The sequence below is a fragment of the Gambusia affinis genome, linkage group LG07 (assembly GCF_019740435.1).
Source record: "Gambusia affinis linkage group LG07, SWU_Gaff_1.0, whole genome shotgun sequence".
In the NCBI taxonomy this organism is placed as follows: Eukaryota; Metazoa; Chordata; class Actinopteri; order Cyprinodontiformes; family Poeciliidae; genus Gambusia; species Gambusia affinis.
Genome location: NC_057874.1, coordinates 30231055 through 30256963, shown reverse-complemented (window position 1 = coordinate 30256963; position 25909 = coordinate 30231055). Strand labels below are relative to the sequence as shown.

The 25909-nt window shown below is 48.2% G+C and overlaps 1 protein-coding gene across 1 annotated transcript in view; it reads left to right on the top strand.

Moving 5' to 3' along the window:
• The first annotated feature begins 1438 nt into the window (after window positions 1-1438).
• Window positions 1439-25909, top strand: part of dag1 (dystroglycan 1) — a 32607-nt gene continuing 8136 nt past the window's right edge. The window contains exons 1-2 of the mRNA XM_044122077.1: window positions 1439-2112; window positions 20230-20841. Of these exons, the coding sequence (XP_043978012.1) occupies window positions 20425-20841 (417 nt within the window). The 5' untranslated portion in view covers window positions 1439-2112; window positions 20230-20424. The remainder of the gene's footprint in view (window positions 2113-20229; window positions 20842-25909) is intronic.

Sequence of the window (25909 nt, the reverse complement as noted above, 5' to 3'; positions counted from 1 at the left end):
TAAAGAATTCCGGACCTCGTCGACCTTCCCTTCAGGACACATCCATCAGCCGCGTTTCTGCTGCTAGAGCTCACGCTCTGCCTGCAGACGTTTGCAACAATGCTCAGGTTTACAGTCCGTTCCTAATCAAGAGAGCGGGAGAGGAGGACGGAACCAGAACCAGAACCTGTGGAGGATGACGCTCCAAACAGACTGGAGTCTGGAGTTTCTCCCTGAAACCTTCAGCAGCTTGGCCACCGGAGTCTGAGCTGTTGGGAACAGGAGATTTATTCCTGAGATAAAAACTGCATGTCAGCAGGTTCCCAGTGACCTTTAACCTGTTAAATACTGACATGTGAAGAAAGCTCAGCCGTCAAAGTTCATCATCTTTTAATGAAAATAAACCAAAATCCAGAATCACTGAGTGAAAACATTCAACATGATCCATCAGAGGGAGTTCAGCCGCAGAAAAGCTTTTAGGCCAGAACTCCATCATCAAACCAACCTGTTCCCCTCCTGACGGTCCGGTCGACCCGGTTCTACTGGAAGCAGAACATCTGCTCCACCTGCAGCTGCTGTGGTTCTGACCCAAACCAGCCTGTTCCCCTCCTGGCCTGTGGGGGCGCTGCACCAACAACCACTGAAGGAAACCACACAAAAACCTCTGAAGACACTGAGAGCAACTTCCTTCTTCACCAGATGGAAACAAGATGGAGGCGTCAGATTTTAGTGTTGGAGGATTTCTCTTTAGTCTTTGGCTGAAGACCAGGAGACATTTCTGCTGCTAGCGCTAGGCTAACATGTTAGCTTTGGTTGGATTTACCCAGAATGCCCTGCGCTGTAGTCCACTTCCTGGTTTGCTTGGTGTTCACATTCAAACTGAACCAGAGTTCACTTCGACCGAACTCAGACGGAGGTTTGGAGTTTGATTACACATTCAAAAGCAGGAAGTGGATTACAGCGCAGGGCATTCTGGGTAACCAAAACAGGCATGCTAGTCTAGCGCTAGCAGCAGAAGTGGTTTGCAGTCTTTCACCAAAGACAAAATAGAAACGATTCAGACACTCTGAGAAGAACCGGACCCGGTCAAACGTCTCTTCATGTCTCATCAGTTTTCATCCAGTTGAAGCGTTTTGAAGTCTAACAGCCTTGTCGGGTTAAACGATGAATCTGTTCTTTGACTCTTTGTAATATTTAACATGTGGATCCTTTGAGGTGGGATTCAGCTCCTTCATTACCTGATGATGATGATGATGATGATGATGATGATGATGATGATGACGCCAGGCTGATCTCTGCAGAGCTGCTGAATGGGAACTTTGTGTCAGACTCAGGTTACGGTTCAGAGTCCGGCTTTAAAAACTGCTGCTGAAGCAGATCATAAAAGCTGATTTTATGAATTCATTAGCAGAGCTTTTATATCCCATTAAGCTTTATTTCTAAAATGTAGAGAGGCATAAACTGAAACTGCTCCGTGGATCCTCGCTCCGGCAGGAGGAGGCAGTGGGAGGAGCTAAAAAGTTCTGGCAGATTCTCAGAAAGACCCAATTTCTAACTGGGATGTCGGAACCAGGAGGTCGCTGGAGGGAAGCGGTTCGGAACCGTCCAGAGGAGAACCAGAACACATTCAGTGAGGAGGAGGAGGCAGCAGCCTGTGGGAGGAGTCATTGAGAAAATGCTGGGCTCTGCCTCCTCCATCCGCTCCTCCTCCTCCTCTTCCTCCTCTTCCTCCTCCTCCGGGTGGAAAGCAGCGGACATTTGCGTGGAGCTCCGCCGGGGATCGGGACTCTGGCTGCCGTGGAGGCTGCTGAGCTCCGACATCGGCTGTCCTTCAGCTGGTTTCAGGAAAAACGCCGTTTTTCATGAGATTCCGGAACATCCAGCTGATCCCCTCACTCTGGTTCCGGAGGAAGATTCTGCTGCTTTGTTCGCGTTCTGGTCCCGGTGCTGGTTCGGAGTCCAATGGATTGATTGAGGAGTGCTGCTGCTAACTTTGGAGCAGCCTGTCAGGAGGAGGAGGAGGGACCGAGGAGATCTGACACCGAGCACAGAGCTATATCTGTCCGCCGGAGCCGCACACGGAGCGCCGCCACCGCGGGGAACAGGAGGGCTAATCCGGGGAGGAATTTCACGGTCAGTCTCCCTTCCTTCCTTTATTCCTTCCTTCCTCGCTTCCTTCTTTTTCCCCTTCTTTTTCTCAGCTGTTCTTCCTCCGCTGTCTGCGGACAGCAGCGGCGGCTCCGGAGCTGCTGCAGCCGCCAGACGGAGCCCGGAGTGCGGGCAGAGCGCCTGCTGAGCCCCGCGGCTCCGTGGATCCTCGCTCCGGCTTCGGTAGAAATTTTTTGTGTTTTGGTTTTGGAGGGGCTCTTGTCCGTGACATTATCCGGGCGGTCACGCGCTTCCACGCCGAACAGGTGCGTGATATATGCGGGACGGACAGCGCCGCCCGGGCCTCTCAGCGTGTGATTTCCGGAGTTATTTTGGGCTCCTGAAGGCAGCAGACCCGGAGCTCCCGCAGCCTGCGGGGCTCGGTGACCTCACTGGTCCTCGCGCCATTCTCTGTCGGTCACGAACCCGGCGCGAGGGCTAACGGGCCGGTAAGGGGGCGCGTGCGCGCGCCGGGACGCACCGAGAGGGCGCGCGCCTCGTCCTGATTCCCCTCACGTTGGCTTTGCCATGGAGACGTTTGACAGCGAGGACACAGAGGGTCCACAAACCTCCGACAGTTTCCCTCCGGGGACGCGACTCCTGCTGCCTTCAGGGACACCCGGACATGTGGCAGTCCAGTCGGGGGTTCGGTCCTGATGCGACCCAGGAGGACCTGAACGTGTCCTTGGCCGCTTTCTGGGCCTCTCGGTGTCCCAGGGAGGTTTGAGCTGCTGACCTTTGAGTTTGACCTCCTGACTGTCAGCTGAAAGTGTGAAGTCGGCTCCAACATGTCCTTTAGTCTCCTGAGGCTGAAGTAATGAAACGGGAGTCTGTTTCTGAGGATGGGCCCCATGAGGGCCCCATGAGGGCCATTCCTCTGTCTGAGGAAAAAAGGTCGCTTTGCCTCTGTTGGGAGCCGAATCAATACTTTCTCAGTTCATCACAGTTGGTTCTGTTCTGGAGAGACACTGTGACGTAAATCACTGACCTGCTGCTCTGAGTGTGTGAGTGTGTGTGTGCGTGTGTGTGTGTGTGTGTGTGAGTGTGTGTCCTCCCACCAGAGGAAAGTGTGTGTTTTTCCTCCAGGTGATCCGGATCATGGTTCTTCCGACCCAGGAGTCGCTGCAGGATAATTTTAGAAGTTTGAAACGAGTGAATTATTTTCTCCAATAAATAATATTAATAAATTCATTAATAATTAATAATCGCTCCTGTAATCAAATATCTAGTCTAATCCTGATAGGAGAACAGAAAATATTCCAGAACTTTAACTTTCCCGTTGTCCTGGTTTCTGAGGCACTGGACCTGAAAACAAAGAACCTGGATCCGTTTGAACAGAACCAACAGAACAAACTGATGCTGCATTCAAGGACATCAACCGTACCTGGAAATTTCAGTGATTTCTTTCTTCATCAGTTTTGTTTTTACGACTAAAAAAGCCAAAATCTTCAATATGAGGCGAACTGGACTGATGGGCCAGAACCGAAGGAAGTCCAGTTCTGGAGGTTAGAATCTCTCTGTTCTGATGCTCTCGGTTGGTTCTGATCATCGGTTTCGGACCGGTTCCGCTCTGGCTCGCGTTCCGGTTGTTTCTGGTTGGATCTGCTGGATTAGAAAACGCCACGTTTAGTTTCTGCAGCTTTTGGATAAAACTGAAGGATCCAACATGTTAATATGAGCTCAGCATTAATTTACCTGAAATTCTGCCTGGTTCTGATTGGATCTCTGGTTCTGCTGCAGAGATCTGCTCCTCGTGTTCTGACCCGATGTTTTCCTCTCGCTGTGTGTTTTCTTCATGTGTTTTTGGCTTTTACAGAAAGATCTCTGTGTAGAGGTGGACTCCGGCATGTGTGTGTCGGTGTGTGTGTGTGTGTGTAGGGGTGTGTGTGTCTGCGTGTGTGTGTGTGTGTGTGTGTGTGTTGGTGTGTGTGTGTTGGTGTGGGTGTGTGTGTGTGTGTGTGTCTGCGTGTGTGTGTGTGTGTGTGAGAAACAGTCTCAGTACTGAGTGAAAAGCTCAGGCTCCTCTCAGCTCCTCCTCCTGGTTTCTCCTCCATCAGTCGGTCTCGGATCTGTTCTCTGTTGGTTCTGTTTTCTTCTGATCCGTTTTCTCCTCTGATGAATCGGATCAGAACATCCCGTTGTAGCCAGTTGGATCACAGCTGATCATGGACCAGATCAGTTTTCCTCAGTGGAGCAGCTCTGGATCTGTGCAGAGCGGATCCTGGAGCGGGATACGATGGGTTGATCCCAACAGAAGGACGGGTTCTGGACGGAGCCGAACTAAACGGACTTAGTTCACTGGAACTTCACAATATATCACCAATTTGTCATTTTATATCAATATGCAGAGAACTGCTTGGACGTCTGTAGATATTGGCTGCAGGAGACCGGATGTGTTGGTAGGGGTCAAAGGTCACTGCCCTCAGTGAGTACCTGAGCTCCCCCACCATCACACCTCTGTCTATTTTAATAGTTAAAACACCAAATATACTTTAACACGCAGAGTGGAAACCATGGAAACCTCCATATCGCTGCCCGCTGGGATTCAGCCAATCAGCAGCGAGGAAATGAATGGTGCTCCTGACCAGCCAATAGCGTGTCAGCTAGCATAGCGCCGAGGTATTTCAGCTTCCCAAACTGCATTTTCTTCAGAATATCTCAGATAGGGCTGCTGTAAATGATTATTTTAGTAATCTATCGATTATTCTGACGGTTAATCAAATAAATGTTGTCCTGGTCTGCAGTCGCTACTTAAGCTACTAAAATAAATATACAAAACAAACTGCTAGTAAAAAACAATACCGTTTCTTTTGATGCAACAAAATGTAAAACGATTCAAACATCATTTTGTCTCAAGTCTAAATTATGAAAAACCTTTACGTCATTAATCCTATTCATCAGAAACTACGTCCAACATTATCAGAGCGTATTTCCTTCTTCATGTGCTAACAGTTCAGAGTGTTTTTTTGTGACGGGAACAAACTGTTAACAGGAATGAAGGCGCTCGCTGCATGGAGTGGATGTTTCTTGTGGCGGCGTTGCATCATCGATGACAAGTTAACGTGAAACTCCATCTGCAGCTCTTCTGTCCTGGTTTTTCTAAACTGATCCCACACCGTTGACACGTTTAGCCTCTTTCTTCGTGGCTCTTCTTTCCGTCGCTTGCCGGCTCCCTCCATAGCTGCTAATAGCAGTTAGCATTCGTTAGCAGCCCAGTGGCAGAAACGCTACACAAACATCCGCCTGGAAAACACAGAACTAAATAGTAAAATTCATTTAATCAAGTTTTAAAGTCCAGGTTTCAGTTTTAATCTCTGATAAGTGCTTTGCAAAAAATAACAGGTGGATTTCCTGAAGCAGGCGGGGCTTCACCGGACCTCCAAAAGTATCGGTTCAGGCCCTGCAGGAAGGAAACTGATAAAATCTTCTGCTGAAATCATTTAGAAACTAAAACTGTGCAGAAAAAACGTTTCAGGGAAACACAGTTAAGAGTTAACGTATCATCAGGTTTCGCTCATTTCCTGCAGGCGCAGCAGAAACAGGAAGTCAGTCAGAACCTGGAAGCTCCTCCAGATTAAAACCGAATGAAAATGTTTGATGCATTCAGGCAGAGAAACCTGAAGTTGTCCTTGTGGGCCTGGCGGCGGTCGGGTCGGTATCGTTGTTCTGGGCCCTGATTAGTTCAGGGACATTAACTGCTGATCACTGGCTGCTTATTTTAGCGTCTGTTGAGGCTGCGTAGCTTTCCGGACACCGAGCCAGACGGTCAGCTGGTCGGCCATGATGGCACTCCCTCTGCCTGCCGGGACCCAGAGACCCGGCCCGGACCGGTCCGGTCCCAGCAGGACGGGACGCTGGTTCTGGTTCTGTCGGCTGGTTAATCAGACAGTGGGATTTTCCTGGGATCTCCATGACAACAAAGCGGTAAACCGTCTCCTAGAGTCGCCATGGTGTCCGGCTGAGACGTGGCGACGGGCCAATCGTGGCGTCCGCCGGCTCTGGTTGCCGTGGAAACGGAGCCACATGTGGAGGAGCGTTGCTCGGTCCGCTGTGAAGGAATCCAGCTCCAGCATTAACCCCCAGCTGAGAGGAGGGGGTGCAGCCTGGGAGACCTGCTGCAATGCCACACTGGTGCTCAGAACCAGAACCAGAACCAGAACCTCCAGGTTGGTGAAGAATTTACCTCGGGTCATAAAACCAGGTTTAAATTTATGGCAGGGAAAATAAATCAAAGTCTATTCTGTAGATGTTTGTAGGTTTGTTTCACTGGAAGGTCCGGTTCTGTATGGTCCGATTGGTGTTAAAAATTCACCCTTAACACCAAACGTTACAGATGAATCTGATCTCATGATGTGGAGCAGAAAATTAGTTTCTACCAACGAATCTGCAGAAAACCCAGAGCAGATCTTCTGTCAGTGTGCAGCCATTTTAAAATAACACTCTGTGTGTGGGCGTGTGTGTGTGGGGGTGTGTGTGTGTGTTGACTTGGACAAACTGGGAGGCACTGAAGCTTCGGTGGGAAACAAATGCAGCCGGCCGAGGAAATGAGAGCTGAGAGGAGCCGACTTGTTAAATCTGACAGTCAAACAACAGTCGACCCATTTCACACCTGTGTGCGTGTGTGTGTGTGTGTGTGTGTGTGTGTGTGTGTGTGTGTGTGTGTGTGTGTGTGTGTGTGTGTGTGTGTGTGTGTGTGTGAGTGTGTGTGTGTGTGTGTGTGTGTGTGTGTGTGTGGTGGGAGCTGGGGGTTGTTGACCCAAAAGAGAGGAAAGCCTCAGGTTGCACTAACGCTGCAGGTGTGAACGAGTCAGCAGCTTTTTTAAATAGCAGCAGTCTGACTGATCCAGGATCGGCGCTGCTGCAGAGCTCAATATTCCCACTGTCCCTGAATGTCCCTCAACCTCAGCAGAAAAGCTGGTCAGATTGAAACCACATCCCAGTTTATAGTTATGGTTTCATAAACTTATTGGCATTTAAAACATGAAGCTTGTTGACGTTGAATTCACTGAAATGTTTCCTGGTTCTTGTTTAAAGACCTTTAGAAGGTCAAAAAGAAAAATTTAATGATCAGATCTACATTTAATGATCAGATCTATATTAAATGATCAGATCTATATTTAATGATCAGATCAGCTCCACATGGTTTAGAGCCTGAACTTTTCTCAGCTGCAGGTTCATTGTTTGCTACAAACTAAAGACGCCAATATTTACTTTTAGGCAACATAATATATTTAAGAAAGGATTTTTTTTTATTTAGATTTCAAATATTGCAACAAAAAGACATGAGTGGTGAATGAAACAATCTTCAGAATTGGACATTTTTATTATCTGAGTAATGTTCAGAATAATCAATGGGACTGAAATAATCGTCTGTCCTGAAAAATGGGCTGATATGAATTTTAATATCAGTCTATATTCTATATTATGTTGTAATTATCAAAATTTCCACTTTCTGCTTCCTGTAAACACCCACAATCCTTTGCTGCATCACCATCATGTAAGTAAAGATGAGTTATTAATATGAACAGTTTTCTGCTGGAACATCTGGATTCTGTAATCGTTAAGATGCTTCAGGTGATTTTTTTTCCTCTCCTGGTCGATTCAGTCTCTCGTTGTTGCAACGTCCAGCAGAGCGAACGTTCTCTGAAACAAACACATCCAGTTCTCCAGAAATCCCATTATCCCGTTATTCACTCTGAATCCACACCTTCACCGGCACCTTTATTCCCCTCCCGATCGGCCGTCAGCCATGTAGCAGGAGGCAGCGACGACCCGGGATGTGTGAATGTGACGAGTTGATTTATTGGGGAGGAGGCTGCTGGGAGAAGACGGGGTTAATAGAAAGTGAGAGAGCGAGGATGGAGGAGGAAACGAGGGCTTGATGGATGCAGCAGGAGGGAGCGTCCGCTCAGGGCGACCCCAGAGGACGGGGTGGAGGGTGTTTACATGCAGCACAGGGCAATAAGGCAAACAGATGGCGCGCCCAGATCCCCGCTGCTAGCAACACAACGGCTTCAAAGAGCCGCCAGAGATCTGATCTCTGCAGCCGCCGGTTTCCAGTTCAACGCCCAGGAAACGAGTCTGCTGTTGGAACATCGAGACGGAGCAGCAGGGAGCTGCCCAACGGCGGCCATGTTGGTTCGAGACGAAGCAGCAGGGAGCTGACCAACGGCGGCCATGTTGGTTTCAAGACGGAGCAGCAGGGAGCTGACCAACGGCGGCCATGTTGGTTTCAAGACGGAGCAGCAGGGAGCTGACCAACGGCGGCCATGTTGGTCCTTCAAGGATGATTCTTCCACAGGTTTGTCGTTCAGCTCCACCAGGATGATGATGAGGTGTTTGGATCTCTGCCAGTACTGTGAGGGGTCAAAGGTCAACTCTAAAGCCATGCCTAGAGTTGACCTCTGCCCGTTCTTGTTCAGGATTTCCAGATTCTTCTCCTTATTACTCCTGGTGTTTTTTCGTAGATCAAATCTAAAGTATGAAAGAAACTGAAGCTCAAAGCTGAAATGGCTGAGCGTTGCTCCCTGACACGTTATTGGCTGCTGCTTGCAAGCAGCCAATCGAAGCGCGTTGTTTGTTTTCTTTACTGCTGATTGGCTGGAGATGTGGAAGATTGTAGCGGTTAGCTTCTGTTGTAGCGTTGGGACAATTGAATGAATATTGAGCTATATTTGGTGTTTGAACTATAAAAAATGGCAGTTAGGGCTGCACTAACGATTTATTCTGGGGAATAACTGGACTATAAGTTGCTAGTTGGATTTAAACAGATTATTTCTAATTCTATAACTTCTTGATTAACATATTTTTAAAACGCTCCGTGGTTCTCCCAATGGAAACTAGGGGATCTAACAAAACCTTCCTTTAAACATTCAGTGGTTCTGACTGAAGCCGGGAACACAGTTACTGTCCTCAGGTCAGAGGTCAGAATGGGACGATTTACTGACTCACCGGGTCTAAAAAAGTCCTGATCAGCCGGGTTCTGGAAGTAACCGTCCCAGTCTGGACAGAGTAACAGGAACGATCCAGTGAAACTGTGTGTGTGTGTGTGTGTGTGTGTGTGTGTGTGTGTGTGTGTGTGTAACACAGCAGATCCCTGCTGAAGGTGTGTCTGCAGCTGATTGGTTGGTTCTGCTCTGATATTTCTCGCTGCGCTCAGAGAGGCGGGCAGGTGAGATGAGAATTGATGACCTGCATCAGCAGGGAGGATGGGATGAGATGCCCATCACTGCAGAGCCGTCACACACACACACACACACACACACACATCCGTCAGGAGACGGCGTTCCAGAGTTGGATGCATCTCGGGGTTTCTGGCAGCGGACCCAGATCGGACCGGTTTGTCCTGACTGGTCAGTTTATCCGTATCATATCTGGTATTGATTATTGATTTGTCCTCTCTGCATGTCAGTAGAGGACAAAAATATTCCTTATGGTTCTACAACAATCATGAATCATTTTTCTCTGTTGGTTTGTTTTTAAAAATGGGCCAAAACGCATCAACATTTCCATGTAATTACATGAAATTAAAACCAAAAAGATCCGTTCCTCTGGTCGATGCATATCATGTTTAATAATAACAGTTTAAAAAATCAGGATTTTGCTTCATTCTGTGTGAGATAAGATGAATGTTAGGAGGATGAATCTGTGCCAGTGAGTCAAAGTTGTGGTTCTAAAACGGGACGGCCGGTTGGAGGCTCCCACCCACACCTCCTCTGTCTGAATGAGTCACAGAGTAGAAATAAACGCTGGGCTGAACCCGAACCCAAACCCGAACCCGAACCCAAACCCGCTCCGCCGTGCAGATGATGTGAAATGAAACGCTTTGCACCCAAACGCGTTTGACCTCTCAGGATATTTCTGTCTGACGTGGAGCTCGGAGCCGCTGCAGTCCGGCGCCGTTGGAGCCAAAACCTCTGAGCTGTCGCCATGGAAACCAATATTTACAACAGGACCGCTACGTTTAGGACAGTCGCTGTCCGTGTATGAAGCTCAGCTTCACAGCAGGCGACTGCGACTCATATCTGATGTTTTCACCGCCGTCTGAACAAAACCATTCCCATGTTTTTACTCACCAAGACGTGAAATCTGACAAACTTCCAGATGTGGAAAATCTGGACCTGAACGATGTCTGAAAATCATAAAAACGAAAATAGAATCACTCTGAAGATCCCAGTTCAAGTTTCCAACAGGAAGACAAAAAAAATCACAACAGCAGCTGCTGTGAGATCTGAACAGTTACCAGCCAAACTGGGAGTGTGTGTGCGTGTGTGTGTGTGTGTGTGCGCATTTGTTTCTAATACCTTGTGGGGACCATCTTCCTGACACTACATTGTGGGGACCCACTGCCCTTGTGGGGACCGAAGCCCGGGCCCCACAAGGGGAAACGATGTTTTTGGGTCAGGGGTCAGATTTAGGACTAAGGTGGTAATTGAGTTTTGGTTGGTTAGTGTTAGGTATGTAATGGATAGGGTTATGCTGCAGAAATGAATGGAAGTCAATGGAAAGTCCCCGTAAAGATAGCTGCGCAAAAATGTGCACGTGTGTGTGTGTTTGTGTGTGTGTGTGTGTGTGCGTGTTTGTGTGCGTGTGTTGTTGCCCAGCTGTCACTTTCAGTCAGCAGCAGCTGGAAGCAGCTGTCGCTCACACACATCCAAACACACGTGACCTGCTGCTGCCAGCTGTCAGGGTCCATCACGTCCGAGCTGGTGGTCCAGTTTGACCACACACACACACACACACACACACACACACACACACACACGCTGAGCTGCTGCATGTGCTTCTTGTTCCTGTTCCAGAATAATAGAAACTAATCCAGGAACCTTTAAATCTCAGTTTCCTGCCTTTAATTCTCCTAAAGCTCTTCAGGCTGAATCAGTTTAAATATGAACCTCGGTTCGTTCAGCAGTTCTGGTTCTGGTTCTGGTTCTGGTCCTCAATTCCAGCCCAGGTTCTGTGTGGTCCGGCCATGTTCACATTGGACCGGGTTTTCACTCTGACTGACTTTCTTGTTTGTTTTCCAGGCAGACATTTGAGTTATTGATGTTGTGAGAAGCTGATGAATAATCCTGACATCTGTCTGGTTAAATGAGGCTGTAATCCCATTAAACTCGTTTTGTTTCCTCTTTTCTTTATTCTCTTTTCAGAACCGACCCATCATCAGGTTCTGTCCAAACTAAAACTCTTAAAGCGTTTTCCTCCCTGAACAGCAGACGCGTCAAACATTTTCATAACTTTACTTTCATTTTGCTGGATTCGTGGTCACGTTGCCATGGTTACGTCTGGGATGGCTGCAGGAAGGCTTCAGGAGGAACAAGACTCAGAAAACTAAACATCTTTTCACATGACCAACAGAAAGTTAGAGTAAGATTTTAATTCAGAATAATCTGGTACTCATATCAGACGCACACTGTTGTTATTTATTAAAGATGAAGCTGTGATTAAAAACTCCGGACAGATACAGTTTTAAATTAAAGCGGGAGGAACGATCAGCTCTTCTGGTTTCCCCCGACAATAAAAACTTTCTGCTGGTTTTAAACCAAATGCTTCAGTCATTCAGCTCCATAAATTAATAATGATTCTCCTTTTAGTTTATACTTTAAGAAATCTTTTTATCTAACATCCAGCAGCAGGTAGGGGAGGGGCAGCAGATTCTCAGGCTGCTTCCCTCCTTCAGTCCGGTCGACCCGGTTCTACTGGAACCAGAACATCTGCTCCTCCTCCAGCTGCTGTGGTTCTGACCCAAACCAACCTGTTCCCCTCCTGGCCTGTGGGGTCGCTGCACCAACAACCACTGAAGGAAACCACACAAAAACCTCTGAAGACACTGAGAGCAACTTCCTTCTTCACCAGATGGAAACAAGATGGAGGCGTCAGATTTTAGTGTTGGAGGATTTCTCTTTAGTCTTTGGCTGAAGACCAGGAGACATTTCTGCTGCTAGCGCTAGGCTAACATGTTAGCTTTGGTTGGATTTACCCAGAATGCCCTGCGCTGTAGTCCACTTCCTGCTTTTGGAGCGGTTTCTGGTCCGCTTGATGTTCAAACCAAACCAGAGTTCACTTCAACCGAACCCAGACCGAGATTTGGAGGACCAGAGGTCAGAGGTCAATTAGTGTTCACACCTCACCAACCGAACCGGAGTTTCTAGACAGACGGACTGGAGTTGGGTGAAAGCGGACTGAACTGGGCTGGTGTGAATGCTGCTGCTTCATCCAGACTGAGACGTTTTCTAACAGGAACTTTAGTCTCCAGGATTTCCCAGCAGCCTCCAGGTGAGCCCGTTCCTGCAGACTCTGTGTGGTTCTTGTGTTGGCAGTTCAGTAAAGTGTCAGAGGAGCTGTTTGGATGTTCTGCTGTCGGCTGATCTCTGCAGATGAAGCTCAGAATGTACGTAATCAGAGGTTCTTCAGCAGTAATTATGTCTCGGTCCTCCCTGTGGGACGCCTTCATGTTTCATTTCTGCAGCAGTTGCATCGTTATAATGAAAAGATTCTCAACATTTCCCCTCATGAGCTGTTAGTATCCTCTCTGTCTCTCTCACACACACTGAAAGCTCTGATTAAAGTGGACGCATGTTTGGCTGCATTTGCAGCAGAACCATAATTCCCATGATTCCCTCCTGCTGCTTTCCTTCTTACGGCTGTTTATTTGTTTTGGACCTCGCCTTAAATTAAATTCTCATTTAGAAGAAGCTGCTGAGCCCGGGTGGGGGCTAAGGGGCCCGGGGCTCCCGAGTCCATCCCGTTGATGTTTTCAGACTGCTGGACGCCAGGACGCCCCGACCTTGGTGAAGGTCAGGTTAGGGCTGGCCCGATGTCCCGGTTCCTGCCGGTTCAGTCCGGATGTCTGGCGCTCGGTGGGGCCTGTTTTCCACTCAGGGTGATTCCACAGATGGAGATCTTGTTTGTGGAGATGAGGCGTTCCAGGGCTGTAGGTCGTCTGCTTGTGAAACTCCGGAGCTGAAATCCGTCCTGCTCCGTGTTTATAGAAGCCGGGAGGTCGGAGGTCGCCGCTCCGCCGCCGTTCTGCTTCCTGCTACCGATCTGACGGCGGCTGTTTCAGGACGCCGTGCCGCTTCCCACTGGGTTTCGTGTTTTCATCGAGGCGTGACCCGACAGAGCTTCCCCTCTGGATCTCCTGCTGTCCCGACGTTCCTGAACTCGCCAAGGAGCGGCCGGAAACATCCGCCTGCAGCTGGACCTACAGAGGTTGTTGTTTCTGAAGGTTCTGTGTTAGTGACTCCCACCGCTCGGATCAGAACTCATCTGAGCTCCAGATCCCATAAAGTTTCTAGTTTCCATCTGGAACCCGTCAGAAAGTCGGACATTTTTGATGGAAAACCATTTTCAGTTCAGTTTCTTCTCCAAACCGTCACTCTGCCGTTGTCGCCATGAAGACTTCCTACAAACACGTCTGGAGAGTCCAACTGTCCGGATCGGGGTCCGGATCGGGGTCCGGATCGGGGTCCGGTTCGGGGACCGGCCCGACAGCGGTTCTGGACTCTGATCGTGGATGTTGCTCCACTAATGCTGCCTTCACTAACAGGCCCACAGCATGATGCAGCCTCCTCTGAATGATCAGTTACTTGATTGGGGAAAATCGTCTGTATGATCAGAATTTAATTTTCAGTTGATGGTGAATTCTCCATCAATAACATCAATATAATAAAAATGAGTTTCAGTTTTGGAGCCATCGTTGTTGTGAAGTCGGTGATTGAGGAATCATTTCTATAAAATGTTTTCAGTCTTTGTTCATCCTTTGAATCCTAATGGCCTCTTGTCATGCATCTCCGTGTTTTGTCCTGTAAAGTCCAGTAAGTCCTGGTTCCTCCATGTTTGACCTACTTTGCTGCAGGATCGGCTCCGACTCACTGCTGCTTTCATCTGGAACCTGCTTTAGATGTTCTGCAGTAATCTTGTCTTTAGGTTCTGGAAACGCGGCTGGCTGCTGAAACAAAGCCCAGTTGGAGTTGCTCCTCCGCTCAACATGCTTTTTAATTCATTGGAAGAGTTTCGGTGTTGGCATGGCGCTGGTCCGCCTGCCACCTTATGTTCACACATATGGCCTGGCGTAGCGGCAGCTAGCGGCTCGGCCTTGGACTAGACGGTGGATTTGCTGGGTGATTGATTGCTTTTCTGGCGGCGGATCATTCTGCGGCTCGCCGTCCCGTTCCAACTGCAGTCGAGCTAATTACAGGAGTAATTAAGAGTGGGAGCGCAGATTAATCTGAATTCAGCTGAAGGATTTTTGGAGGCAGCGCAGGTTGTTCCCTCAGAGGTCACAGCTTTGAAAATTCCTCCATAAGCAGCTGATAACGAAGTCGGAACCGGCACAAAGACTCGGAACAATCCAGACTTCTTCCCGCCAACCGCAGGAGTAATCTGTTTACCCTGAACACCGCCACCGTGTCTAATCTGAGTGCTAAACACCCAAATCTCATTGTAAAGGTAAACGCTGTAATCCTGCTTCCCTCCAGAGGAAACGCCTCGCTCTCTGCTGGCGGCCAGCAGGCCATTAATAGAGGCGACTGCGGCGAGAACCGACCCGGTTCTGATGTCCGCCAGACGTCTCTCCGTCTGATTGGCCGCCATGTGGGGACGCTGTCACTATAATTGGCCCCTGGGTGGTTTTCGCTGCGTTTCATTGGCTGCTGGGGGAAATTCCAGCTGCAGATTCCGGTTCAGGTTCAGACAGGAACTTTCACACCTTCTGGATCCAGTTTGTCTGAAACGGGCTCAGCTGGGTTCTCATCTCTGCAATCCGACCGCGTGTCTGAGACAGGCTGACGTCTGTTTTCTTCTTTGTTGGTTTATTTTGAGGAAGATCAGAAGCAGAACCTCCTGCTGGGATTAAAACTTTCTTCCAGGTGAAGTTCTGACATGCTGAGCCGTTTCGGGTTTTCTGAAGGAGTAACTAAAGCCCAAATCAGCCTCTAAATGACTCCTTCAGGGTTCAGTCATTACAGACTTTCACTTGTCTGTGTGAAGTTTTGTTCTGCAGTGTTTTTAATGTCTTTCTGTTGTGTTTTCCGTGCAGAACGATGATCTGATTCTGGTCTCGGATGTCGACCTCGGCGGGTTTCGGTCTCTCTGCTCCAGTATTTCTCCACCATGTGACAGTGAAGGATGTTTCTGTTCTTCTTTCAGTCGGACACAGAGCCGATCGCTGCCAGAACCATTATTGATTATATGAGATTGGTATTGATTATATGTGAGATTAACAAGGAAAGCTCTTTAACAGTCACATCAGCTGAACCTTTAAAACATGATAATCATTCAGCCTTTATGGTTCAGACTTTTGAGTTTGGCTTTGAAGAAATGCGAACCGATCAGCAGCAAAACTTTTCTACTTCACGGTTAGTTGGAGCAGTTTCTCTGACAACATGTTGGTACCGGAGAACCTGCTCTGCAGAACCTCCCTCCAAATGGACCATTTTGGGTGAAATGAAGCCTGGCAGCCCGCCAGGCGTCTGGGGGAAACCCTGGAACGGACCACTGGACCTCATCCAGTCGGACCTGAACCTTTCCTCCCGGCTCTGTCTTTAGGACAGAACATGTCTGTGGTTCTGCCAGACTGGGTCAGTTCCTCTGCGCTCACATCCTGACGGTCAGTCTGGTTTGTGAACAGAGAGGTGCTGGTTCTGGGTTGATGCTGGTTCTGTTTGGACTCCAGGTCTGTAGGATCCTCCGAGTCGGACTGGGTGAACCAGAACGGGAGTGTTGTCATCAGGTTTAAACATTAACGATGACCCGATTAGTTCTGTTCGAAATGCTGCTGGATCAAAGCAACGTGGAAAGTTCTTCTGTTTTACCAGAGACTTCAGCCGCTCGTCCTGCACCTGGAACGCTTTTCATCAACAGTTCTCCAGAACCTTCTCTCAGGTTCTGGTCCAGTTCAGGTTCGGTCCAGTTCTTGTCCCTGTGTTCAGATAAACGTTTTTGATTTTTCCGACTGGATCAGGTGAGCCTGAACGCCTCCCTTACTTCCCTAACTAAACCAGAGTCGTTGCGTTTGTGTCGTTTAGCGGAGCGGCGCCTCCCGACGCGCCGGGCATTCTGGGAGCCGGATCGGCTCCTGGACGGGCTGTTTGTGTGTTTGTGACGGAAGCGGTGATTAATCCGGGTCACGTGGTTGTTAATTGTTATTTGGGTCGATGTTGTGTGACTGTTGGTATGCGCAGACGCTTTGATGCGGCGCCAGGCAGCAGCTGCCCTGTCATTCACACCAAATAGGAAATGCATCTGCAGCTTTCTATCTTTAGATCCACTCAGCAGTTTTCACATAGTGTTCCGAACCCGACCCGCTCCCTCTGGCCCGGTCCGAGCACCGCTCGCCAGCAGAGACCCTGACCGGCTGCATCACAGTTGGCTTTTTAAAAATAGAGCAGAACATCTTTGGCGTTACACTCACAAACCCGACACTTACAATAACTGCTTAAAGGTCGAGTCAGAGTGACCCAGCAGAACCGCCAGGTTCTGGTTAAAATCCGGTCGGTTCAGAAGTTTGTCTTTGCAGGAGCTGCTGCAGTGAGAACATTTCCTGGACTGTGGGAAGAGTTGAGCTTTTTTACACGTTGATCAGTTAGTCTGTGGCTATTGATACGTAAAAGTTTCTGTTTTTATTCATTTCTGGTTTTATTTGATCCTTTCTGTTCGTCTCTCTCTTGGGAGCTTCAGCTGCGTTTAGAGAACCGTTCACAGCAGGGTTTCTGAGGTTCATCAGCAGCCCATGTGTGCGACTCAGACCTGGAGCTGAACCTCCTGACTGACCAAACATGCCCACCCTGACCTGCGTCCATGCCTCAGAACCGATTCAGAACCGATTCAGAACCGCCTCATCTGGCTGTAATCAAACACTTGCTACAGCAGCACCTGTTGCTACATATTAGCTTTTATCACGTGGCTGCACAAAGCTGAACCCATGATGCCTGCTAGCATCTATTAGCGTATGTTAGCATCTATTGGCATCTATTAGCATCTATTAGCATCTGTTAGCATCTATTAGCGTCTGTTAGCATCTATTGGCATCTTATAGCGTCTGTTAGCATCTGTTAGCGGTTAAAGTTTTATCAGATGTCAGTGAGGCTCGATATGTTCTGCTGCTACTTATTTTATTTTACAAAACTTTCTGAGCCTCATAAAGATAAACCCAAACAAAAAGGCTGAATCTTTTTCTCTGATGTATTAAAGTTTGATGATGCTGGAAAAGCACTGCTCAGTTTATTGTGACCAGAAATCATCATAAATCTGACCAGCATTATTTTTTATGGTGACAGGAAATGACAATATAATTTACAATTAGGGTAAAACTGTATAATACTAATTATTAATACTGTAGTTATTAGAAAAGGAATATTCAAAACAAGAGAAATTTGTGCAGCTGATTGAAATTATTTTGGAAAATGTTCTCAACATGCGTGTGTGTTAGTGCATAAAAACAACTGACCGTTTACCTCTCCGTGTGTCGTTGGTCAGTGGTGGAGAAAGTACTCATACAATGTACTTAAGTAAAAGTACAAATACACAGACAAAAATTTACTCAAGTAAAAGTCAAAGTACCACATTATTATTTTACTTAAGTAAAAGTAAGAAAGTACAAGCTTTTAAAACTACTTAAGTATTAAAAGTAAAAGTACTTGCCAACCATAATATCTAACGTCTAATATAATGTCATTAAGTGTACCTATCGTATTTAGTTTTAATAAATCAGTAATGTACCATTTTAATGAGCAATGCTGCAGATAAAGCATGTTTTCATTGATATAGCAATAACGGAGAGTTGGCCATTCTAAGGTAAAAACAATAAACACTTTCCAGGCAGGAGGGGTACGGCTGACTCTGTGGGCGGGAATGTCCGCCAATGTCGCCGGACTTGCGACAATTGCGTCTCATTGGAACCCATATTCTAATTTATTGAATATGACTGTAACTGTTACATGGAGATTATTTTAATGGCGCTAACATTTATTTAATAACCAGGACGTGAAGGAGTTTAGCGTCAACTTATATGTAACATTCATGGCGGGAGACGTGATCACGACCGCAGTAATCACTGTTACTTGCAAGTTCATGCTAGCTTATAACAATATACAGTAATCGTATTTATTTACTGCAGTCGAGTTCAACAAAAAGCTTGCTAAGATTACATAAAACTTCACTATCCATCCATCCATCCATCCATTTTCTTACACCCTTCTTCCCTAATGGGGTCGGGAGGGTTGCTGGTGCCTATCTCCAGCTGCGTTCCGGGCGAGAGGCGGGGTCACCCTGGACAGGTCGCCAGTCTGTCGCAGGGCAACACAAAGACATACAAGACAAACAACCATGCACACACACTCACACCTAGGGAGAATTTAGAGACCAATTAACCTGACAGTCATGTTTTTTTGGACTGTGGGAGGAAGCCGGAGAACCCGGAGAGAACCCACCATGCACAGGGAGAACATGCAAACTCCATGCAGAAAGACCCCGGGCCGAGAATCGAACCCAGGACCTTCTTGCTGCAAGGCAACAACTCTACCAACTGCGCCACTGTGCAGCCCTTAAAACTTCACTAACACAAATTAATTTAACATCGATAGCGTTTAGCAACTTAACTTACCTCAATATGTTTTTTTCAAATTTGATGGTGAATTTTTGAAAGATAGAATTTCGTGCTTTCGGGGAAGGCAAAGGCGGCATTGGAATCTCCAGGAAGCGTTTTTTGACCCAGTTATTTCAAAGAAATCTTTTAAATAAGGCCATGGGTGGGGCAGGTCTTCTGGAGGATGACTATCCTTGGACTCTATTCTGGGAGTTAATGATTCTGCAGGTCCTGCTACTGTGCTGCTCTTCTTGAGGGAGGGCCTAATGGTTATTTCCCGCTTCGGATTGGTTCAGCGGACTGATTCTGCTCTCGCCATTGGATACTTTCAAACTAACGAACAAATCAAAAAACCGAAATGCGTCTTGGATGTAACGAAAATCTAAACGCTGTATAGAAATGTAGTGAAGTAGAAAGTACAGATACTTACTGTTAAATGTAGTGGAGTAAAAGTAGAAAGTATCCATTATTAAATCTACTTAAGTAAAGTACAGATACACGGAAATTGTACTTAAGTACAATTTCACCTGCATCTCACGTCTCTACGTGCCACTATATTCTTCTAAACAGATCCTTAAACAAAAACTCCTGCTAGCAATTAAAACCAAGAATTTTGGTTTTGTGTAGAGGTTCGACTGAAAGCTGGAATAAAAAAAAAAAGAGGAAATAAGGTTGTTGTGTAATATTTACCTAGTTCCATTTTTGTAGATTCATTTTTGTAGATTCAACTTCCCACCACTGGTCGTTGGTCAGTCACACACACACACACACACACACACACACACACACACACACACCTTCATCTCCAAGCCTGTAGTCGCCTAATGACCGCTGGTTTGAGTAAAACTGGATCTGGTGGAGGGAAGAAGTGAGGGAACGACCAGAGCAGCTGGAGAACGGTGGGATGTAAAGTTTTCTTAGCAAAAACTAAAAGTTAAGGCTGCATCTTGACTTTTAGCTGATGGAAAAGTGTTTTTAGCAGCTTTAAAGGATTAAAAGCAAAGTTTGGTCCGGAGGTGAGCGGTGGGGCTGCCGGTCCTCCTCGGAGGCGACGTGTTGTTGCTAGGAGACTCCTGCAGAGAATCCACTTTCTCTGACGGGACAAAGTGAATCACAGCAGGACTCGCCCTCTTTCCCATCCGTTTTCTCTGCTTTCTTTCACTCTTTCTGAGGCCTTTTGTTCCAACACACACTCAGTCAGGAGGGGATCTGAGTTCAGACCTGCAACACACACCTCCACACACTCAGTTTGACCTCTCACAATGGAGAAGGCATGCATTCATTAGGACTCTCCCAGAAAGCCCTGCTGGTTGGCCATTGTTGGTGAAGTCACCTTCACCTCCCCCTCCTTCATCTCTCCATCTTTCATCCTTTATTCCCCAAACCGGAGCCGAACTAATCAGAGAACTAATCAGATTACTCCCTGCGCTCCGGTGCAGGATGGATTTTTATCAGCCAGGTTTCTGGGGTTTGAATGGGTCTGAGGTTCTTCATCGCTCGTCTTTCTTTCCTTCCAGATCTGCGACCCGATGGGACCGCCGGCGCTCTGAGGACCAGCGGAGGACAAAAGGAGGCGGGGGGTTTGGACGGTCGGATTTGGAGGATCGGTTGGGGGTGCATGCTCCGCCTGCGGCCCGCCCCTCCTTCATCATCATCATCATCCTCCTTCCTGCTGCTCTCTGCTTCTCTGTCAGGCTGACAAAAGGCCCAGAATGTGCAGTGAGGGCAGTGTGGGCTGGCTGAGGGGGGTCAGAGGTCACGGCGGGACTCTGCCCAGGACTAGAGTCTGGCTGCTGGTGCTGCTGCTCGCCGCCGCGGGCTGGACGCCGCCTGTGGCCTGCGCCGAGCTGGAGCTGGACATGCTGGGAGGACTGGTGCTGCTGGAGGCGGGCGGAGACGGCGAGGAGCCGGGCGGCGACCTGGAGGCCTCCATGCACTCCTCGCTGCTGCAGGACTTCCAGGAAGCGATGGACAGCCGGCGGGCCGCGGAGCCTGGCAGCGTGGCGGCGAGCCGCCAGGAAGCCGCCGCGCCCGCAGCTTTCCCAGACTCCTCGGCGGCGGTGGGCCGCGTTTTCCAGATCAAGGTGCCAAACAAGATGGAGGATGTTCACCTGGGAGACATCGTCAAGGTGAGTCAGCAACTTCAACTACAGGCCACCGATAAACGATGAGTTCAGGGACCGCTGGTTTATAGAAGAACTCCTCAGGAGTTTCTGGATTCTGCTGAGAAGGTAGATCCGAGTCCAAGCAGAGACTCTTTGTCTTGACCCAACGGACCTGTTGGACCCAATGGACCCGACTGACCCAATGGACCCGACTGACCCATTGGACCTGTTGGACCTGACGGACCCAATGGACCCGACTGATCTGTTGGACCCAATGGACCAAATGGGCCCATTGGACCCAACTGACCCGTTGGACCTGTTGGACCCAATGGACCTGACTGACCCAATAGACCTGACGGACCTGTTGGACCTGATGGACCCAATGGACCCGACGGACCTGTTGGACCCAATGGACCCGACGGACCTGTTGGACCCAATGCACCTGTTGGACCCAATGGACCCGATGGACCCGACGGACCTGTTGGACCTGCCGGACCTGTTGGACCCGACGGACCTGTTGGACCTGACGCAGGGTGGCTTCCTGCTGACCGTCTCCATCTTCCTGTGGGGGAACCGTGAAGTTCCCGGGCCTGAAGACGTTCCTAGCCCCTCCGGTTGGTTCTCCTTCCAGGAAGCAAACACTGACATGTGTTTCCAGACACAAGACTGTTTGGGTATGTGTGCCTTTTATTTGTGTGAAAATTTGAACTAAAGGACCTTGAAAAGTAAAGTTTAGAAGCACAAAGCCAGTTAATAAAGAGAGAAGCAGAAGATCTCCGTTGTTCTGAGGCAGAACCGACCGGTCGGTCGGTTCTTGAAACGTCTCTTGGAGAATCATCCGTCTGAAAACCTGCCGCAGGAATCGGTGCTTTGTATCCAATTTTTACAGAAATATTTCATCTGTAATTGCAGCTCATTTTCTAAAATAGCCGATTTTCTCTAATGAAATCTCAGACGAGGAGACATTAAGTCTCCGTCTCCTTCCTGTCCTCCGTCACCTGCAGCTGGAGAACATCCCCCCGGCTCTAATTGTCCTAACTCCTGCCGTTGGTTCCTCAGTTACCTCCTCTGTCCTGCTGTTCCCTTTTCATCACCACACACACAGTCACACGCACACACACACGCACACGCGCACACGCACACACACACACACACACACACACACCAACCATCTTCTCTCCATCGCTGCTTTTATCTCTCCAGTTCCCATCCCTCTCTCACTCTGTCACATCAGATCATATCATGTTATTGAACAGTAGTTTGCACTTTTAGCTGCTTTAATGAAGCTCACCCCACACACACACACACACACACACACTCTCTCTCTCTCTCTCTGTGGGGATTGCTGTTTGTCTCAGTAAACGTTCCATCAGGCGCTCTGAAAGTTTCTGCTTGGTTTTGTTGTCCTGCCACTCATCCTTCGTTCCGGTGGGCGGGTCGCTAAGCTAACACCCTCTGCTGGAGGGGTAGGGGGGTTTTGGGGAGGCTGGAAAACAGAAGGAGGCTGGAGGCCCTTGAGGGCCCCAGGAAGGTCTCTGTGTTTGGGGAAAACATCCCATCTGTCCTCCAATGGAAGGTTACAGGTTAGATTCTCCGTCCTGATGAGGAGAGCTGGGAGTTCATTCTCCTTTTTATTTTTCCTTCCACACTCTCTTCCTCCTCCTCTTCCTCATCTTTTATTGCTCGTCCTGCACCGCTCCCTCTGGACCTCTTCCTTCCCCTCCAGTTGTTCTGGAAGGTCGGTGATGCCGAGGGTTTCAGAGGAAAAGGCCAAATCAATTTCTCAGCTCAGCGTTGCTCTCATACCAACCGGGGGGGCGGGGTCCGCCTGCAGGACGCCCGTCCCGCCTGCATGTTCACGCTCTGCTGGCCATTTTTAGGCCAGGACAGTGAATGCATCACCGTTTATCTGGTCATACGGAGCTTCCTCTTCATCACCTGCAGGTTTCAGATACAAAACATCAACCTGGTTTTGTTTGATCGTTCCTGCTAGTTTAATGTGACGGCAGTCAGACTTCTGCGTGAACGGCTTCTGACCCACAGCAGTAAAGATGGCCGCCGCATCGCTCTGGTTACCACAGTAAAGATGGCCGCCGCAGCACTCTGGTTATGGCAGTAATTCAGCTGGAGTTTATTTGATGGTGTTAGAGTAAAGGGGATCAGACAATCTGATTTTAGTGGGACTAAACATGGACACCTATAGCAATGCTGTTAGCTTAGCAGCCCTGCTGTTAGCGCCCTGCTGTTAGCGCCCTGCTGTTAGCGCCCTGCTGTTAGCAGCACTGCTGTTAGCGCCCTGCTGTTAGCTTAGCAGCCCTTTTCATCAGACGGTCAGGAGAAATGTTTCATGGTCGGGATGGGTTTGGTTCTGATCCAAACCTTTTCTTCTCATTCCAGGGAACTGGTTCTAATCAGTCAATGTTTTTATATTTTGCATTTTATTTTACATTCCACACCTGGCCCTAAAAAAGGCCACCAGGATTTAACTAGGACCCTGAGAAGCCACTAAAACCTGCTCAGTTCATCAGTTTTTTTCCATCTCCAGTTTTCTGTTTTGTTGTTTTTCTTCTTAACTTTTTTCTGCTTTCTGTTAACATTTCCCCCCTGCTGAGATCTTTCAGCGGATCTGCGGCTCCTCCAGAATCCGCCGCTCGGTTCTCCGGGTCTTTAATCATCGTCTCTCTGCTGCTCTGCCTCTCAAACCAGCGAAGCTCTGCAGCCTCTCTGGCAGCTGGCAGGACGGGAGCGGAAAACTGGAGAACTGGGAGGAGATGAAACCCAGCAGAACATATGAGTCAGGCGGGCCGGGCCGGGCCGGGCCGGGGCGGGCGCTGTAGCACGCTGCCATGAGGTTACTGGCGCCGCAGCGCTGGCGGCCATGTTGCTATGTAATTAAACGTGCAGCAGCAGCTGGACTCACATGTTGCTGATTATTTTCTTCCTCATTCATGAATCAGCTGGATGTGCTGGTTCTGGAAACCATTACTGGTTCTGGTTCTGGAAACCATTACTGGTTCTGGTTCTGGAAACCATTACTGGTTCTGGTTCTGGTCTGTGATGTGCATCATTCGGTCCTGAGCCGGGCCGCAGGTTTACCCTGCTGGTGTTTCCCTCTGGATCCACAGAGATTCATGTTTGGTTCTGATCCAACGGGACGAGGTTCTACAGAACCATGTTTGGTTCTGATGCAATCTGCTCCAATCAGAGCAGGAGGAAGTGTTGCCATAACGATGAGGTGAGTCCAACCAGGTGGTCCGCTACCGGTTCTGCTCAACCCTTCAGTCAGAGTGAAGTCTGGACTTTGACTAGGCCACAGAAGTACCTGGAGTTTTTAGATCATGGTTCTGTTGGTGACCCAGTTTGGACCGAGCTCCAGCTGACGATCCATCCAGTGAGTCCAAAGCGCCTCGGCTCTGAGGCTGTAAAATCAGCCCACATCACCAGTCCTCCACCGCCGTGCTTTACAGGAGAAACGTTCTCTAATCGTTTTCTGCCTCACCATTTGATTCTAAATCAATGTTGACGTTTCCATTCAGGACTCCTGAGCCATCTTTGTAGTTCTTTGTAGTTCTTTGTAGTTCTTTGTAGTTCTTTAATGAAGAATCATAAGAAATGCCCATAATTCCTCACAGCTTCAGATAAACTTCCTTAAAAGTTTTTGTTTCCTTTAAGGAGCGTTTCTCATTGTCATTGTGATTGGTTAACCTCCTGACCAATCACAAGCCTCCTCCCTAGCTTGGCTCCGCCCACTACCGCCGTTCCTGAAGTCCTGGGTCTTCCTGAACTTTGAACTCTGTGAAGCTGGTCTCCCCAGGAATTCAAAACCAAAATGAGTTCAGATGTTTTCCTTCAACATTTCCTGGATGAATCCTCTTTATTTTTGGAGTTTCCTCTTTGTTTTGGTGCTTCACCAGAACCTTCCAGAACCGGCAGCTTGATGACGTCACAACGAACCGTGGAGTTACAAACTGGAGACCGATAAACACTGGATTTGTTTTATCATTTTATATTAGAAAATTGATTTTGGGACTTTTTTTGACTTTGAATCGTAGAAAATTAGAATTTTGAATAAATTTTGTGGCTCATCTCTCATCTAAATGTTCCTGTTCTGACCCGGTTCGGGTCGTCATGCTAACCGGTCTGTGAACTCGGAGGCTTTTTGGGTGTGAACTGTTCCAGCCGCGCTCTGATTGGACCGTGGGAGTCTGACCCTTCCTCCTCCTCCTCTTCCTCATGCTGCCTCTGCCATCACTTCTTCACTACTTCAGCTTCACGTCTCTCATTATCCCCGTCAGTGTGTTTAAGATTTAGTGGTTAAAGCTCGTCAGCTGGATAAAGATAGCATCTGTTTTACTCCGCAGTGAGCCTGCGAGGCAGCGCTCAGGGAAAAATACAACAAGTCTCCACTTCTCAGCAGAAATCACGACATCGGATCAGTTTGGATCTGAATGAACCGGGTTCTGACCCAAACTGCGTCTTTAATCCTGAATCATCATCATCATCATCATCATCATCATTTATTTGGGGTCTTTCTGCTGCCAACATGGCTGCTGCTCTCACGAAGCTCCCAGTTGCTGCAGGTTTCTTGCTGTTATTCACAATAATGAATCAAAACATGCAGATAGAAAAAGTTACTTTTCTCCTGGTGAAGAAAATAGTTTTTTTCCTGACCCTCCGGTCATTTCTCCAGACAGAACCGCCGGTCCCGTTTGGACCTCCATTACTTATCCTGTCCGTCAGAACCATCATTCAGAACTTAAACTTGGACTTTCACCGACCCAGTCGTCATTCCCATTTCACTCCCATTTTTCCCCACTCCCAGTTTGACGTTGAGCTTTTCCCCCAGATATTCCAGGCTACATGCTAACAGCTAATAAAGTGACAGTCACGATCAAATTTGGGATATTTTAATGAGACAACTGAGTGCAGACATTAATATTTATGTTTGCCTTTCTGATGACTTTATAGTTGCTGTTTATTGGGTCAGATTTTCTGTGAATTAATTTTTTTAAAGTGAAAAACATGATGTGTCGCCGGATCACTGACCTGCTGCGTTTGGATTTATTAACTCCAGAATAACGTCATTAAAAAG